Source organism: Schistosoma mansoni, chromosome 1, assembly GCF_000237925.1.
Source record: "Schistosoma mansoni strain Puerto Rico chromosome 1, complete genome".
Classification (NCBI taxonomy): Eukaryota; Metazoa; Platyhelminthes; class Trematoda; order Strigeidida; family Schistosomatidae; genus Schistosoma; species Schistosoma mansoni.
Genome location: NC_031495.1, coordinates 55,780,847 through 55,800,639, shown reverse-complemented (window position 1 = coordinate 55,800,639; position 19,793 = coordinate 55,780,847). Strand labels below are relative to the sequence as shown.

At 34.5% G+C, this 19,793-nt stretch overlaps 1 protein-coding gene across 1 annotated transcript in view; it reads left to right on the top strand.

Annotated features, from left to right (window-relative positions):
* Positions 1 to 3,034: 3,034 nt before the first annotated feature.
* Positions 3,035 to 19,793, top strand: part of Smp_161430 (putative monocarboxylate transporter) — a gene marked incomplete at its 5' end in the record, with an annotated part of 39,669 nt that continues 22,910 nt past the window's right edge. Inside the window, 6 exons of the mRNA XM_018794926.1 lie at positions 3,035 to 3,218; positions 4,913 to 5,152; positions 7,964 to 8,110; positions 9,052 to 9,257; positions 12,971 to 13,140; positions 15,032 to 15,455. Of these exons, the coding sequence (XP_018649290.1) occupies positions 3,035 to 3,218; positions 4,913 to 5,152; positions 7,964 to 8,110; positions 9,052 to 9,257; positions 12,971 to 13,140; positions 15,032 to 15,455 (1,371 nt within the window). The remainder of the gene's footprint in view (positions 3,219 to 4,912; positions 5,153 to 7,963; positions 8,111 to 9,051; positions 9,258 to 12,970; positions 13,141 to 15,031; positions 15,456 to 19,793) is intronic.

Sequence of the window (19,793 nt, the reverse complement as noted above, 5' to 3'; positions counted from 1 at the left end):
AGGAACTCCTAATTGGCATGGTATGGCTCGGCCATACACATGTTGTCACTATACATGACTTATCCCTTTACACTTTCTATTCGTAGCCTAGGTGTATTCTTCAGATGCTCTAAACATCATATAAGTGACTGTCATGGTGGGACAATTAACTATAGACAGTGATGTGGCTTCTGCGTAGAGTGTTCTAGACAAGGTAGTCAGATCATGGCAAATCTACAATTTTGTGATAAGTTTTATTATGGTAGTAGCAAAGATATATGCACTTAGCGCCGGCCCAAACCCACATTCAGCAAATTAAAAACAAGTGCTTGGGTGGTTATGCAACTTTCATTTTATTCTTTCTTTGTGGTTGATTTCTCACCTCCGGAACGTATTGAATTAGTTTATTCTCAATTTTTGGCCTTCGATCACTGTATAGACCTGGTAAATTTATTAGGAGGCTGTATTTTTGCTTTTCATGTAAATATTTACTTCATTTTTACCACTTGGTCACTGAGTTATTACATTTGTGATCGTTTGGCTCTATACTTGTTCCTCTAATATAGCGACCACACAAAAGTTTTATCCGGCGTTCAAGTTGTTTCGAACGTTAGAACAACTACTACATCCTGATTTACCAAAACATTTCCCAAGGTCATGTTAAGGTCGATCATGATCGAAAGTGATGTACACATTTAACACATTCCATCGAGTAGATTGAAGTACTTCAGAAATATTCTGTCTATTTGTTTGTCATCACCCTACTTACGCGCTATGATAGGGTGATACGAATGTATGAGGTGGTGTATGATTTATACATAGGCTAAGAGGAACTGCGATTTATACCTTAGTATTGTGGGTCCACCACCTCCATTGGCGATCACGCGTGTAGGGAATTTCTTAAATAGATAATCGATTATGTCGACTATACTTCAAAACCCGAACGGCTACGCGTGAGGAAATTTTCGAGGAGATATGAACTATTGGTTATGAGTTGTGATTTGAAAGCATCTTCATACTGTACTGAAATAGCTGCCCAAAGATTTCACATGTTTTGGTCACTTATAAGAACTCTCAAGTGTTCTGACAAAGACATGTTTCAAATTTTATGTCCCAACGACCTAAGACCCCATGTTGAATATTGTATCCAGGTGGCTAGTCCTTATCTAGTTAGAAATACAGATACTTTTGAACATGTCGAATAATTAGGTATTATTCGGTAGAGAATTTCATAGAAATTTCCTGCTACCAGCATATAAAATGCTCGGTCGTTTTTCACTTATCTTGTCGTAGAAAGTGAGCTAATCTTACTATCCCATCCTGGTTCTTAAACAATATACTGAGTGTCAACAATTCTAATTATCTCTTACTCAAGAACCAGCGAATTCCGAAGTTATTTCTAGGCGACTCAAAAACTTCAACTGTACAAACTCAGAATGGGACTACATTTCCTCATACGGTTGTTAGGGACCTAGAGTCTACTTGAACGGGTGGCATCAGCTCTATCAGTGAATGACTGTAGAGCGAAACTGGGTCCACACTTTAAAAAAATTGTGAGGAATTATACAGGTAGTCGACCTACTGTTCTTAATACTGATTACTGAATATTAAGTGTTTAAACAGAGTAAATTTGGGCTAAATGTACTCGTCTATTAGCAAAGGTGCGCACATTTTGATTCCAAGTAGTTGTTTTTGCTTTTACGTGAGTAAACTGCTTTTCTCGTTATTGAAAGGTGTCAAGTCGGTTTTTTCTGCATTTATGCCGCCACTGCAGTGTTGGATTTCTTTCTGGTCACTACAGTTTGCCCTTACTCTTGTAATACCGTGGTGGGTTTTCAACCATCTACTTTTATATAGACTAAGATTTTAACCTTTTTCTCAGTATCTTCAAATTACATCAGAATGTTACTCCTAAATCCTAAACAATTCAGAATTTTATGTTTTTTGAATATCAAATTTTCGTTTTAGAATACGTTTCAACTTATCATTTGGGTTAACATTATTTTCCCTCATTTTATGTAGTTTCTAATTTAGGAACCATTACTCTCTCTCTTGATTCCTTTTTACGTGATGAAGTATTTTGCTCTTGCCAGTGATACCTCCAAGATGCTTAGGTGTCTTAAATAATACTTATAGGATTCAATAAAAATCTCAGCTCTTCCTTATATAATGTAGGCATAATTATATTTGTGTTACACTAAACTTCATTAAGTGTTTCACATGCTCTTGAGAATATCGAGTTATTTGTCAAGTACCCTGATGGGTGAAACCGAGAGCGGTCTAACCAAGAGATACCCATTATTCTACCACTGACTTAAGTCGGTGGCTGTTTGACTGAGCCACCTTGGTAAGTTCAGACTATCTAGTTAGTGTCCGCGCAATTATCGTGATCGATGGTTATAGATGTTGGATGGCATAACTGAGAATCAGTCGTGATAGCTCAAATGTATGGGACTGGAGACTATTTTATGCTTTTAGTACTGTGGAAATTCTCCCTATTTTCTTGAGTCGTATCCTCTCTGTTTTTTCTTGCTGTTACTGGTTTCTGTACTATTCTACTCGTTTTTATAGTTTTATCTCTGTACTAATGTGTTTTTGAGATTTGGGCCAATGTATATCTATACTAGGTTTTGCATTGCTTGTTACTTACTGCCTTGAAATCGAGGTTTCTACAAATTATCATACCTTTAGGTCACTTCTGATTGTCATCGATTGACCTTTCTCATTGGGCTGCTTATTGGCCCTTCATATCAATATCAGTCTTCATTGGTATGCGCTTTCACACTATTAAGTGTTTACTTATCACCCATCCTTGCTTGTTTTAGTATCTTATCCTGATGGTTCTCCTAGTTATGGGAAACAGGTTTAAGGTTTGAATAGTCATCTAGTTGTCTTTGTAGCTCCTGAAAGTTCCTGTATGGCTTACAATTAGGAGTTTCGGTGAGACTTAGATATTGATTGTTTGAATTATTTATGTAAACAGATAACATTGTTACATTATACTATTTTAGTGTATAACTAGCATGAAATCTCTTGAAGATTATTTTTGAAGACTATGTTGTGTGTTCACCGAGAAAGTTCAGCTCCAACTCTGCCTATTCAACAGTTCTATATTGGAAGTGATGATACTTATGGTATTGCTGATGCGATACATAATTCCATCATTCCGCCTGTTAATCAAACAAAACATATTAGCATATCGTCTAATGAACCTGTGAAATCTATTTCAATTGATTACTGTAAACAAAAACCCATTTTGTACTCACAACCGGTTGTAGCTGATTTACACTTACAACCATCATGTGTTCAAGAGATAGCTAATTTTCCTGATGAGACACCAACTCAATTATCTACAAATTTTGATCCCCAATCTAACCAACCATCAAGAACCACTGATAGTCCTCTTGAAAATCTTAAACCACCTAGTGAGCCAACTAGAAATATTCAATCTGACATCCCAGATAAAGAAGGATATGAAATAAATGAAGGTTTGCTCCACACTTTCAATTTCTGTGTTTTTAATGTTTCTTGTGGGATTTTATGGTACTATGGGATCATGTGTTTTACCGAATATTATGGTCAATAAAGCCAAAAAGTAGGATATTAATCGTCTACGTATCAATTATCGCTGTGAATTTAGTTTTCTGTAGTAAAATCCTAACGCATTGTAGTCTGTTTATGCACTTAAATACTTTCAACGATGTCTACAAATTTTTTCGGTCATAACGTACTGATACTGAGACCTTGGTCATGACACTAAACTGTCGTAGGTCAAAATTTGCTGGAAGATCTCATATACCGTTCTTACTGCATTCGAACTTCCATTACTATATCCATCTACTTCATCAATAAACTTTGCGGAAGTAGGCTTAAATAATACCTCATCAAGTATTGGTTCATGTGCTTGACCTTGAGACACCGTCCATAAATGTTAGGGATAATTATACCTAAACCGAAGTGGGTGGAACCGGCTTTGAAGTAGAGACGTGTTTTTGTTGAAAGTCCAGCACCTTAACCACTAAGCCACTGCTCCATGCATTTATATACTTAAGCTAGTTCACTAGTTAGATAACTAACCAAGATGTGGTGTTACTATCTGCGTTATAATGTACAGTGACCGATCTTATTTCAGTCATTTTTTAGACATGTTAGACATGTTACCTTGGATTTTGAGAAAACAGTTAACTTTTTTAAATGATCGACGTTAAATGACATTTCAAACATTTCTCTTACAATCTTTGCAAACTGCATCGGCTAATACAAAGAACAACAGATCAATATCTCAATATTTTTTATGCAGTTCGTAAACTCACTTCAAAAGCTAGTGCAAAGACAGAATATATATATATATATATATATATTTGAACATTCATTCTTGTTCATTGCAAAAACGTTACTTGCATCAAATAGTAGAATACTGATATTATTGCTATTCCTTAACCGAGGATTTACTCGGAGGACCGGTCTTCAAGCCAGTCTGATTGAATTCCAGAATACAGAACTGCTAACCAACTGAAAGGGTATGTGAATAAATATTAGGCAACAGACTCGTATGTTACATGCAAAATAACGTCACATTGTTTTCTAAAGGCTGTTTCTAGTGTATAACATTATTAACGGGTTCATACAGTCAAATATCTTGGCATTAGCTGAATATAAGGCACTGACGAGTAGTCGCTTCTTCTGGTTATCTGGATTGGTTCAAGATGTGCCACTTCCACCGTTCCACTTGTCGTTAAATATGGCTTTTTACCATGCCATTTAACTCCCAGACCATCGCTAATACTAGGAGTCTTCTTATCTCAGTAGAATAGATGCCGTATCAACATTTGATAATAACGGTCTGGAGTGTATTGATTACATACAGCACCATTCACTTACATTTTTCTGTACTAGTATCACTTCGTATCAACAATTATTTTTTTACTCTTAGATTTCTTACGCGAACCAGCTCCAAATGGTGGTTGGGGTTGGCTTGTTGCACTAGGGAGCTTTCTATGCATTTTTGCCGTGGATGGTGTGTGCTTCACTTTTGGTCTACACATTAATGAAATGATTCACGAAGGACAATTCAGAATAAATCCATCTGACCCGAATGAATCACAAAGAAAGCCATCTTTAGCTTTGTTAAGCTTGCCCGGAGCACTACTGTGTGGGATGTATTTTTTATTCGGTAGGTAAACATCTGTGATTTTTTTAGGGGAAACTGCACTGGATTATTTCAAACAATTTTACACTACAAAAGGCCAATTATAAAATGTCCGTACTATAACTTTTGAGCTAATGTATGGAGTCCATGTGTCCAGTGATTTGTCTTGTGGCACATATTTGTTATCTTCGTTAATATCTGTTCATTACTCCATTGATTAAGTTATCTTCCATTTTAGTGATTAGTTGTTAGCAAGTTGAGTTTCGTTTGCATCAGTTTAAGTTAAGTAGCCTCACATTTTTTAATTTCTCACCTTAATGCTTATAACATAATAATCACCTTATTGGACATGAAGTACTATTATTATCAGCAGTAATGTTCGAGGAAATTGAAAAGATGAGGGACAAATTGTGAAGAGAGTAATGGAAACATCAATGGAAAACTAAGGACAGTATGGAAAATGGGTAAATAAGAATTGATAAAAGTATGCAATAGATGGCACGTTAAAAGTTTGTTAATTGAAGAGTGATTATAGTAATTGCGACTAATATAGAAACATTTGAAGTTATTTTTGACCATAGACTACAATATATGGTGAACCAAAGCCATTAATAATAATAATAAGAGGCTTTCATTTTCTTTCACTACTCTCGTACACCTAATGCTTTCATAATATGATGCCGCTTTTTCCCTAGTTTTTTCCATGCAAGCCATCATAAAGCAACATAATAGATCGTCGGGTTGTTATGTATAACTCTTGTCTTAAGCATATCAGTCAGCAAAAATTTACAGGCTAAACAGCCTATTTGTAACCTTGAATGCGTGACGTTAGCATTACCTTCTCTATGGTTCTACTATATGCAAGTAATGATATGAATAAAATACCACACACTGGCAACTTAAACATAAATTTTGATTTCATAGACCAATCCCCTCAGTCAAATAGTTATATAATTCTTTGCTTAGTTTATGCAGATCTTGTGTGATGTTTTTGTACAATCCCGGGATTTCATCAGTGACATATCGTCGGGGTTGATAAGATTACCAAGGTACGTAGACTGGTTAACACTGTCAGCTATTTCACTCCACAGAATTACATTGGCTATTGAAACAGCCAAAATCTGATGGTTCATTTTGATTTCAATGAAAATTAACTCATTCGAAATATTCTTGTATTACCACTCAAAACATTTAGAATGGAGATGTAGTTAGTGTCTTCAAACAAAACTATAGTTTACTAACTTTGATTTAACCAGGGTTTCCAGGTGGATTTATTTTAAAAGAGAAAGATCTGTTGGAAGATATAGTGAGAAAAAGAGGGAGATTGGGTAACTGGTGATAGACATCACTTCATGTAGCCAACTCAGAAGTTCGTCCACCATTGAACTCTGGCCTAGCCAAGAAACCCGAGCTTCGTTTGAGTGTGACGTGAATATGATCTTGATGACCATAGTTGTCAGACATTTCTCTGTCGTTATCTTAATAGGATTTCGACCCTTTATTTAGTCAAAGCACCAGACATATGGGCCGTTTATATGTAATTAGGTTCAGATGGAAGTAATAAGTTGGTCGTTTTTCGTCGAAGATGGCTAAAAGACGCCAGTAATGACGGTTACGGTTGTGTGAAATAAGTTGTAAGTTTCAGTCTCAATATCAATATCTTACTTTCACTGTTGATTGGAAGTACTCAACCTAAGAATTAAGCAGAGAATGTTTCTAGTTTTCTTTCAACTTGTCTTCCATGCCTATTACCCTACCCCTAATCTTCTACTTATTCACTCTGTGGTCACCTAAGAGTGAGTGATGACATACTTAGAGAACTTTTATTTTGGCTAGCCTCGCATTCGGATAGCTTTAGATAGAATGGTAAGCTGTATGATTAATCCATAATTTATGTTTGGATCCACTGTTGAAATGACACAGTTTCGAATGAAAAAATCCAAGTAGATTCTTATGGATTTATTCCATAAGTATTTGGATTGTAAAGGTACTAAAACCGAAAATGTAATTCGACATGGAGGTTACAACTATGAATTACAGCTAAAATATTTGAAAATAGAGATGGAACTTTTTTTAAGACTGTTGTTTTAAGTCGGCATTACTGAAACAGATAACGTTTTTAAAAATCTTTAACGGCCTATAGTTTCTAATTATAACAGTAAGTATTGTTGACATTTAAACGTTTAATAAAAAATAGCATTTAATTTCATAAATCTGGATATTGGTAACCAATAAATCCATAAAGCACATTTAAAGTAGTTAGAAAAATTGAGATATTTTTGCGATCTATGAGTACCCATTGTATGAAAGTATTTTCTTCATTCGAGATGTCTGGTTTCAATAACGGCTGCTTAAGGGGAACATATAAACTTTGCAGTTCTTAAAAAAATAGATAAAATTTTAGAATGTTCAATTTGTTAATCTGGTTTTGTTGTTCAACAGTCATTTATGAGTTTTAGTTTTATTTAATATTTATGGTACCGTGATAATTAGAAGTGTTTAAATTACTGTACGAACTAGGAACTCGTGAAATAATGCAATCTAAGTAGACAGAACTAGGTTAGGTATTGTATTTGGAATTAGAGATCAGGTAGACACCTAGTACAAAGGAATCATTAGTTCATGCAAACACCACAGATACTCACATAAGATCCATTTATTTTGTAAAAAATCCTATCTCTAGCTATCGTATATCAAGGTTGTAAGGCTGTACTTAGTAATACCTTTTAGATGATCATTAGGATTAGGTGAAAAAATTTTATTTTAGTTTTTTGGTTGTATATCAATATTTGCGATTAGCTTTTTTATGCAATTATTTCTCGTTTTTTGTATTAGGTCCGTTTACAAGTGCTCTAGTAAATCGTTTTGGGTATCGTATAGTTGCATCAGTTGGTGCAGTCATTACCTCATTATGCTTTCTAATAAGTGCTTTATTCATTTATGATTTGGTTACATTTATCGTTGTATTCGGTATAATTGGTGGTAAGTGAATTACTTGAGATTGTAGCGTTTACTTTTTTCTCCAGTGTTTGTTTAAGATGTAAAAAATATACAGGAATGATAAGAAACGTGTGGTGTTTGAATTTGAACTACCGGTCTGACAATGTGACAGATGAGCTACAGAGGCTGCAGTTTAAAACCCTTTATTTCTGATAGACTTTTATCATTGATATATTGTAGGGATAACCAGCAGAGTTCACTATGTCCCAAATTTATTAGTCATCTGCTTCTTGAGTAGAGATGGTGTAAATGGTTCCATCATCTATTGTTTTATATTTCGGAGTAGAACTAAAGTAGATCACTATTTATACTTTAGTTGATCTTAGTTGACTTTATTCCAAGATATCTGCAACACCTAAAATTCCTTGATGGTTCTTATCTATGCGTTGATGTTATGTTATGTTTTATAGGTTTTGTACAGTTTATACAGTCGAAGATTATATTTGTGGGACCACAATGAAGTTTTTTCCCTAAGCTATGGTATATATTGGATATTTTGCCTAAACTTGAATCCTTAACCATTTCCATTTAGTAATTTCAACGTGCTAGTAAACAAGGAATAAATTCATAGCCTGACTCATATGGGATACTTTTAGAAAAGTAACAAAGAGAATTGTTTTGAATGTTTTTATAATAGTTGCGCTATGTTAGCTGATCTGTCTGTTTATTGGAACAAAGCTTTTTTCTTAGTTAATAAGTGTGGAAAAAAGTAAACATGACTAAAATGTACAATCAAACGATATTTGGAGGTAATTAACTACATAACAGATTTATGGTCTCATGAAGTAGATTGAATGCATATATATGTATATTTTGATTTGTTTAAAGTGGAAAGGCAGAAAATACCAAGTTTCTAAAGGTATACATAAACTTGTTGGGTTTTAGCTTTATCGATTATTTTTATTGTTATCTTTATTTCTCAGGAATCGGTTGTAGTCTAGTTTATTTACCGGCAATTACAGTTATCGGACACTGGTTTGAAGAACATCGGGCTCTCATTGTTGGCATTGTCATGTGTGGTGGATGTTTGGGTGCCGGTTTAATGGCTATAATTACACCTTATTTAGCAGTTCATTTTTCATGGCGTGGTAGTCTCATTCTCATTAGTGGATTGTTTAGTCAAACATTAGTAAGTTTTACATTTTTTGTAGTGTCCATGATTCATTAAATGTAGTCTTTCTTAGGGTAACGCATACATTTATGAGTATATAAGGTTTCCTAAAACGACGCATGTTATCACTTTGGAGAACTACAACTTACGTACCTATCCAACTTAGTTGTTTTTAGCACCCATCAGGTAAGCATAGCTGTTTTATCAAAAATACTTATCTCCTTAATGTAGATGCAAAATATCACTCATCTGGGATATCATATAAAAAATTATTGCAGGTTCGAAGCTTCAATGATATATTTCTTTGGGGTTGTTGCTTTGGTTTAGTATTTAAAAATACATCTGGGTTTAATAGGTTCCTGGAGACTTCATTAGATAATTCGAAATTAAGTATTTTGCTGTGTAAAATACACTTGCTGTTATATCTTACTCCGTAATTAACAAAATTAAGTTACCATTTGAGACTATAGACCGATATTATTTATTGTGATTAATGAGTACTATAAAAAATCGCATATATATATATATATATATATATATCGTTCTCCAGTTATTTATTTTACTTAGATTTATATTTGTTTGTGGAAGATATTTACTTCTGACGAGAACTCCAGACATTTTTATCAGGTCTATGGAATGGTGTGGTTTTCTTCATTTTAAGATCTATTGTTTAAAGGGATTTCAATAGCTTTCGCAATTTTGCTGTCTGCTCCAAAACCTAGGCAGTCCTTAAATAACTTATGACCGTTGGTTAGTGGGTATCAACTCAATTCTCCATTCATCATATGAAGGAATACCAAAAGCGTTGAAATAATTCTTGGGTTGCTGGTTGTGGGAAGCATACTCTGAAAATATTGTGTGTACTAGTGAAATAAAATATATGAAATCATATTATATCCCAATATTCGATGAAACATAAGTAATGAACATATTTTTGACACAGTAACCGGTTTCGAACCATACAATTTTAGTTATTTAATCATTGGGCGTAATTATCACATTTTCGTCAGACAGAAAGTATGCACCTACTGGTACTTCTAGAACTAACACTTATTAGTTTCATGAACTTCTCATTGACTGATTTACCATGTTTAATTGGTAGCCTAAGCTCTATCTCAAAATTATTTATTCCGTAGTCCCAGTTTGTGCAGCAAATGCTTCCAAGACAGCTAGTATAGAATTCCAACAACCTAAGCATGTACTTTGCCTTCAGGAGCTGTTTGACAACCACAACTCAATAAACGGGAAACTAATGTTAACCTAAGCTCAATCTATTTACCTTGAAAGACCGGGTAGGAAGTCTTTTGATCAAGTTTCAAGTCATATAATCAGTGAATAAAGTTTAGGGCGCCCGATAGCAATAGATTTTTTCAGAATTATCAGTAACGCTGTTGGGATACTTTGTCCCCAAATGTATGAGAAGGAAAATCAATCCTAATTTGTCATCGATTTAAATTGATTTTTGCCCAGTCAACTTCACTTCAGTTTCATCGATTCTGTTCATTACTTTTCAGAATATTTCAGTTGTATTTGATTACTTATTTCTCAGTCATCTTTGATCTCCTATATATCTTAACAAGATTCATCTTTCAGAGTAGCTAGATGGTTCTATGCGAGTAGAGCTGTTGGATATGTTGTCTCAACTGTTACTAGAGTTATCGGTGCATATGCCGTTCCGTAATAAGCCCGTGATATTATCAAGACGAATTGGTTTATCTGATTTAACTACACTATGAGGACTGTAAAAGTCCTACAACAAATCACATTTTATTTCTATATTCAATTTTTTTGATTTCATAGTGCATTGAATCGATGCAGAATATCTGCTGGCAGAGTAAATTTAAAGTAACAACAAATCAAACCACCGGTAGATGTACATGGTATTTCTAATGACCAAAACATTGTGGTTACAAAATATTAGTAGTGGTAGGAACATCTGAAGTGTTTTGTAATGGAATAACATCTCAATACTACTATTGCGTTTGACAACTTGAGGCATATATCGTGACAATGCTTATATATATATATATATATATATATATATATATATATATATATATATATATATATATATATATATATAGTTTATCAGTGGTTCTCTTTATTCAAATGTCCGTTTCATTCATTATCACACCCCAATTTTTTTCTTGATTGATCTCATAAATTAGAATAGGTTTCGAAAAAAATAAAATATTTCAGAATCACCATGTAACTGGTTTGAATCACGGATCGACATCAGCTAACATATCATTGAAAACCAGTGATCACGGGTTCGCTGTTCCATCGTTGTATGAAAATCTTCAGCTAAACGCAAACATGACTTTTTGAGGATCAGACCTAAGGTTTTCATGTTACATAACGAACCCTTTGAACTCCAGACTACTGTTTTGAAATCCGATGGTAGGTAGGTAGTGTTACAATGGTCCAATGTCATTAGTTGATAACAGTGGAATTACACTTGTAAAAATGTTTTATTTTAGAACTTGTAGAGGATCCTTACCACAGAAGTATACTAGTAACTGGTGGATTGTATTTTGGTTTAGTTGTTTGTGTAAGATTCGATCCTTGGGGCTGGGGCAATGGATGCCCATGACTGGGTATTTTTACATTGACACAAAACAAATATCTGGCGATCCCAAGTTGCTGTGACATCCCAAATGATTCCAGTTCGTAACCAGTACTACCTACAAATCAAAATAATCCTAAGTATCCCTTTCAGCAAATATAAAGTTAGTTTTATCACCCCCAAATAACTAAATATTGAAAAAGTTTTCAACTGTTCACGTCTTCGTTTAGTACAGTTCAGTATTGGTGGAGAAGATTTGTAGCTCAGGTGGATGATTTTGGTGGAGTTTTGTTCCAGTTCGGAGAACAAAACTCCATCAAAAGCAGTTCAGTATTACATACGTTTGATTCTGCGTAGCGTTTTAGGTATCGTTACAAGAACATTTACTTGTTTGTAAGATTCGGTGATAGAAGCTGTACTCTTTGAAATATATTATTTGTTTTTATTACCTACTTTAATTGCTTGGTAGTCTCCTAAGAGACGATTTGATGTCCGAGTAATAATTAGCAACTGATCGTATAGAAGTATCTACTAAGCATTTGAATGTGTTACTCAGTTACATGGAATTCATTGTCTATCGTCCAAGGAAATAATGCTGTTTTGAACGAAGACTTGGTGGGGATAACCGACTTATTTAATAGTGTCTTCGTAAAATATGAAGACCATACATTAAATACATAATTCGCACATCTATCAGTTGTCTCCTGCAAACTTCATCTTTCCTTCATTCCTGTTGTTATTAAACTTACTCTCTGCTTACGTTCTTGTTGTCTTCGATTCAATCTTCTGCTGCCATTCCACTTCTGATTTGTGTTAAATATTACTTATATCTGTCAACATAAGTAGCGTACACCACAATGTCAGTTTTTAGAAAAGTGTACTAAAATCGCGTATTGTAATAATTCAATGTTACAAAATTGGTGTTTTATAATTTGTGAAATTCTTTCAAAGTAATATACTCTTATTGAGTAGGGTATTCTTCCTATAACCCCTACATTTTTAATGCAGGCAAGTTGTCTAGTGGGATTTTTGTTATTATTTTGACAATTAACATTAACATTGCTAGGTGTTTATTGATTTGATAAATAGTGATTTTTCACTACGTACTTTACTTATTTATTTCAACCTTTTTTTGATTAAAAAAATATGTTATATTTAACGACAGGTTGGTATAGCGTTATTTCGTCCTGTGAGTGTACATGAAAGAATAAGAGCTGTTAGATTATTAAAACAAATGGCGAAGAAACAAATCAAACAAAAAAAGTACAAATTGAATTGTTTACTATTTAGTCATAAGCCAAAACATCATCCCACAAGAAAAACTGCAATTCAACGGTAAGTGTGCTTCTTTAATTATATTCTTATGATTTCGATCACGCAAAATTAGAATTCTTGTCTGATATTCAACTTGAAAGAATATCACTTCTACTTAATTGTTACCGAACTAAATGTTTGTTAGTTCATATTGAAGGCTTTTTGGAGGTGTTTTATATGATCAAGAAATGTAATATGTCATTAACTTTCACCGTCTTTCAGACAAACAAGTATGAAGACCATAGAATCATGTACAAATGTGTATTGCTTCAAGTTATCACGTTTCATATGAGGAAACAGGAAAAAAAGATTCAGTGAAAGGGTAAAAATATAGCTGTCAACAGTTAATAAGTAAACACAAGAAAACAACACAACAGAAGAGCGAATGAAATTAATCGATGAAAGGCATGGAATTATACCATGTTCTTGACAGAGTAGTATAGTGCAAATATAGACAGGATGTTTTGCCGGTTTAGAAAGTACTTAGAGGAAAGCTAGAGGCGGCCAAACCAAGATGTGATTTTCGTCCATGAAGTCATTGACTGATAGACTGTTATTTTAGGTGCAGAATATCTTGTTGAGCTCTGGATGATTGTCGTAACCGATGGTCGGAGACTGGGATGACCAGGTTTAGAATCGACTACAGTCGACCAGATGGATTCGCCTTTTACATTTCCGTTAATCTTAACTTATAAAGTTATCTCATACTTTTTACTTCGTGAATTTATTATTTCTTCTAAAATCATATGGTTTGTATCTAATTTTTCCTTCATAATTTGATCTCACTGTCATGATATGGAGTGGCAACTTGAACAAATGCACATATTCTCTAGATTCTATGTTTTTTATTGCTGACTAACTGATGTGGAATGACTATTCATAGATCACAGCTGCTTTGCAGATATGAAATATGGAGTCTGCATTTCCATACATCAATTCGATCATTGGTTAGGAAAATGGTGAACCAATCACATTTCTTGTTTTGCTCCCATGTGGTCTATTTCCAATCTGCTACTGTGCTAGTAAGTAGGTGTTGTTTAAGCATACCTATCTACATGTCTCAACGTACGTAAACCGTGGAAATTTATCACAAAAACATTTCTAAAATTCGTAGTCAATATCTGAGTTATTTTTTTTTCGCTGTATTCAGTGATTAAGTTTATAAAAATGATGTCTACAGACTGCTTATGTATTGTCAAATTCGTTGTAATCCTTTCTTGTTACTAAAAAGTTTAACATTTAGGAAAAAAACTCTAGTTCAAGCCGTGTTGTTATATAGTTGATAACTCAACTGCCACATGACTTACAATAAACATTTATTTTCATGTTTCAATAAACACTACGTATATATTTGTGTGTTTACGCACCCAATATGTGTTTTTTGTTGTTAATTAAAGTTTATTTATTGTCTAGAATGGATTTTATGTACTATCTAATGACTGTTTCCTTAAGAATTCTTCTTCTATTGTCTGTTGAAAGCAAACTAAAACCAAATTAAGATTTTAGCCTATTTCATACTTTGTACATTGTACGTTTATTCTAAGTACAATCTTATTCTAGATGTTGTATAATACATACACTATTAAAACTAAGGAAAAAATGTAATGAACTTTCATATTATTTTCATTAAAGTTTTATATAAGGTGTTGACGTCTGAATAACAGTCAGTTAGATGATGTAGTGATCAAACTTCAGCAGTCTCTTTTAATCATAATAGTTATATGGTACTATTAATTATTGTACGATCTATCTTATTTGCAGATTATAATTGGATATTAATTGGTAGAAATTTTCAAAGTAATTTTATTTTCACAATAACAATGTATTTAAATTAATAAATGAAAGTGTTATCATTAATATTTGACTTTAATTCTTTCTAACATAAACTGTAATCTTTTAATTTTAATTTCAGAGGTTCTATTATGGCTCGTATAATTGAGGAAAAATCACGTCAACGAACTACATCTACTGGTAGTTTAGATGGAATGGTAATAACACGTGAAAATGAACTTGTAGCTCTATCATCTGATGCATATGAAGTGGTTAAAGCTGCTGCTGTCATTTACAGTGCTAATACTAATAATACTGTATTAATGAATACGAAACAAAAAGAACAGATAGGAATACAAAATAAATGTGAAGAAAATCCATTATCATCATCCTTTGAATCAACATCTTATGAACAATTAAAGCCTAGTAATAGTATGAATGCAAAAAGTAATAGTTTAAGATATTCTTTAGATAATAATCGTAAAAATTTGCAAACACTAACTGAAGGATTTCCTATGTCATCATTTAATCAAACAACAGAGAAATTTCAAACAAACTCGCAACCTGTAAGTTTATTTTTTTTTTAGAAAAATTTCGTTCTATTTTCTGTCGACTCATTTTTAATGTTTAAAAACATGTATAAAATAATTGGTTATTACATTTATGCGTACAATTAATCATTATTATCAGAAGGGGGGTTTTGTGGAGGTTTAGTATTTTCGTAGTTGAAAGCGTGAGTCAGTTGAAGCTAGACCACCAGGGAAAACCTGGAAGCACTGGACGGCCGTTTCATCCTATTATGGGACTCCTCAGCAGTGCGCATCCACGACCTCGCCTCTCGAGATTCGAACCCAGAACCTACCAGTCTCGCGCCAGAACACTTGACCGATAGACCACTGTGCCGGCATCCAACGGTGTTAATGTCTAACTTCAACTGATCCACAAAGTTGAGCAACTGTTCACCAATTGTCTTCATTGAGTTAATATCTCACAACAGACGTGGTTTGAACTCCACTGGTTACTGCTTCTCACTAGAACTCCTGAATTTACCTCTCGAAGTCAGTCACTAGTGAGCATATGATTATTATTATTATCAGAATTAACACCGTGGATGCCGGCTCAGTGGTATATCGGTTAAGTGCTCTGGCGCGAGACTGGTAGGTCCTGGGTCCAAATGTCGCGAGGCGAGGTAGTGGATGCGCACTGCTGAGGAGTCCTACAATTAATTAGTCTGGTTGATTTAAAAATACTGTCTGTATTGTTGTACACGTGAATATACAAGTTGTTATTCCGCTGAAAAAATTCAGAGTGAAGTTTACGCTTAGAGTTTGGAAATTAAAAAAATCAACCTTTGCAAATTTCACTTGTCAACATACAATCAAATTTCAATATTTAAATGTTTAAGTGTGTTTAGTTGTCAGCTTCATCAAGTGTTCCATCGTTCTACAATAAATATGAACTAAATAAGTCGGAATACTATCAGAAAAATTAATTCAAATAGAATCTCTTTCTAGGTTGTAAAAATTCACAAGTTTCCCTTCATTTTATATTCAAAGTAATCTTACGTTTTTTATATTTCTTACAAAATAAAGGACCCTACGGCCAAATAAAGATTACTGAATGATCATAGGTTGTCTACCAGCATTCTCTATCCAACTCTGTCCTGGTCAATACTTTCCAGATGTTTCCAATTGCTATTCATCCTTTTCATGTTTGTTCTTAATTCCCGACTGAATGTTTTCCTTGGCCTTCCTCCTTTCCGTTTCCCTTCAGGATTCCAAGTTAGCTCTTGCCTCGTGATAGTTTAATGATTTCCGCAATGCATGTCCTATCCACCTCCCGCATCTTTTCTTAATTTACTCTTCAGAAGGAAGCTGATTTGTTTTCTTCCACAATAGACTGTTGCTGATGGTATCCTGTTAACTGACATTGAGTATCTTGAGTAGACAATTGTTTACAATTACTTTTACTTTTTTGATGATGGTTGTGTTAGTTCTCCAAGTTCCGGCTCCGTACAACAGAACTGTCTTGACTTTCGTATTGAAGACTCTGACTTGGATGTTGCCTAAAAGTTGTTTTGAGTGGCCCTATATGTGACTGCATTTAGATCGTATTAATGGTTGTTATCGAAACATACATGTTGCCAACCCTCGTATATAATCATCGAATTAAATCACGTTGGTGAATAATGGAATTAAATAAATCAAATGCGAGAATGGATTTCGAATACGTATATTTCATACGGTCGTTGACAAGAAAGCGGAGCAAAACAAAATGATGCGCAACGGAGAAGGCGAGTGGGCCAACTCAATTCAGCTTAGCGTGAATCGATATTTATAGTCGAACAGAATTAAGTTACAGACATGTGATGAATAGGATGAGAATCCCACACATACGACCATACAAAAACAGTCAGGATTAATAAACCAATGATTGACAGGGTCAAGATGTAGTCTGAGAAGAATGAATAGATTGGTCTGTCCTGGATAATCTATGTGGGCTTGACATAGTAACAGCCCCTATAAGTTTCATATGTGTTGTTCAACTGTAGGAATGCTGTCCTTCCTTTGCAAATCCTTGTCTTTACATCTGCATTAGATTCTCTACGTTCATCGCTGATGCTGTCCAGGCAGATGAAGTTTTCCACCTCTTCCAAAGTTTCTCAGTCAAGTATGATTGGGTTGGTGTTCTCTGTGATATATTTGAAGGTCTTTGTTTTTTCCTTGGGTATGTTTAGGCCTACTACTTCACCGGCTGTCTTCACCTGTATTTTTGGTGCGAATGAAATAGAAGAGCTGTGTCTTCTGAGAAGTCCAAACTACTGGCAGCATCTGAGCTGTTCATTGTATTCTGTGCTTCCCCTGAGATGTGGAGGTCTTCATAATCCGGTCAACTACCAGAAGAAAGGGAGAGGGGGGTGGTAAGCAATCTTGTCTGACTCCGGTCCTCACTTGGAATGCGTCTTCCAGTTGTCCTTCATGCACGACTTCGCAGCGTAGTCTATCGTATGAATTCCGTATAATCTTGACGATCTTCTCAGGTACACCATAGGGCCAAAGAGGGTTCCATTCTCCTTCCTTTCTACCAAGCCATGTCGTCCCATGATAGCTTCGTACCCGATGTTGTCCATTCCTACTTTGGCGTTTTGGTTTTTCATCAGGGTGATCAGGTTCTTTCCTGAGCACTCCACTATGATTGATTACAGCCTCTAGTGAAACTAACCTTTATCATCGTCGTTGCTATCATTGGTGGGTGTGTGACTTGGATAACATTCAATGTGATTCCCTCCTTTTTTGTTTTGAATAGTACTTTGATGATTTGGAATCCATAAGATTCTCATCCTATTAGTGCATCACGTGCTTTTTTGGACAGCATCAGAGCAACTTGTTGAGTGTATGGAGTAAGATATAGTAAAGATAGTGCTGAGTAAAATATAAACCATGATTATAATTAATTCTCCATAGCAGTTATAAATCGGCAACTGTCTCCTTTTGGACATATAAATTAAGTTTGAGTTTTCTAATAGCTACTGCTTCAGCAAAACGTAAAGAATTTGTGTCTGTTTCTGTCTGTGAACTATTTTGGAAGATCGGTGAAAGTTGACAATGTAACCAGTGTTGACTAAAAATGTTGAACTACTGCACTGTTTGAGGCTGTGATACCTTTTTGTCTCAAGTTCTTTGGAACGTGCTCAGGAATACAAATTTGTACTCTCCTCTCTGTTCTCGCAATGTATGTGCTTTGACGCGTACGTGTAAGTTGTAAATGCAGTTGAATTTATTAAAAAGGCAATTGCTGGTTTTTGTTTGTTCTTGATAACTATGCATTTATTTTATGGTTAATTAATCCATTAGTTTCATCCTATTTAAAGCCAAGTTGTAAGAAACAACAAGATTTCTTTTCAACTTTATCGTACTTGACATATCCATTCATTTTAGCCTACTTATCGATCCACTTTTATGAACCATAAAATAAAAATAAATACATATTATTCTATGTTAATCTCTGTTCTTGCCTTATTCAAACAATTAAGCATTGAAACTTCATGTTATTTACTTCCAAATAACTGTACATATGTTAGTTGACTGAACTCCTGTTTTTTTGTTCTCTAACCAGTTAATAAAAATTTTTATTTATTGATTCAATTATGTTGATTACCATATTTACAGCGAGATAATTCAACAGTCATAATTTCAAAAAAATGATAATAATAATAGTAGTTTTGAAACATTCTACAGTCGTTAAAAAATTCATATGATGGTTGTGTAGAAACCACGTCTGTTGTGAGATATCAACTCACTGAAGACAATTGGTGAACAGTTACTCAACTTTGTGGATCAGTTGAAGTTAGACATTAACACTGTTGGATGCCGGCACAGTGGTCTATCGGTTAAGTGCTCTTGCACGAAACAGGTAGGTTCTGGGTTCGAATTTCGCGAGTGCGGGATCGTGGATGCGCACTGCTGAGGAGTCCCATAATAGGGCGAAGCGGTCGTCCAGTGCTTCCAGGTTTTCCCTGGTGGTCCAGCTTCAACTGACTCACGCTTTCAACTATGAAAACACTAAATCTCCACAAAACCCCTTCTGATAAATATTTAATAGTTGAAAATAATTAGGATAAAATGAAATATACAATTAGGCTAATTATGTATTGAAAATAAATAAATAAATGATTCACTTAGTATTGTTTGTTTGAATCTTCCCATCGATGTGTTAGGACTGCAACTGGTCAGTCTCTAATTGGCATATGTGCATACTGTGCGTATTGCCTCGATATAGCCTTGATTCACAAGCATGATAAGCAAAGATGGATAGTGGCTAGCAGTGGAATCCAGGACGCGCGTTTCGTCCTATTTGGGATTCGTCAGCTGGATGTACCTGCATCTCAGAGTTGATGTTCACTC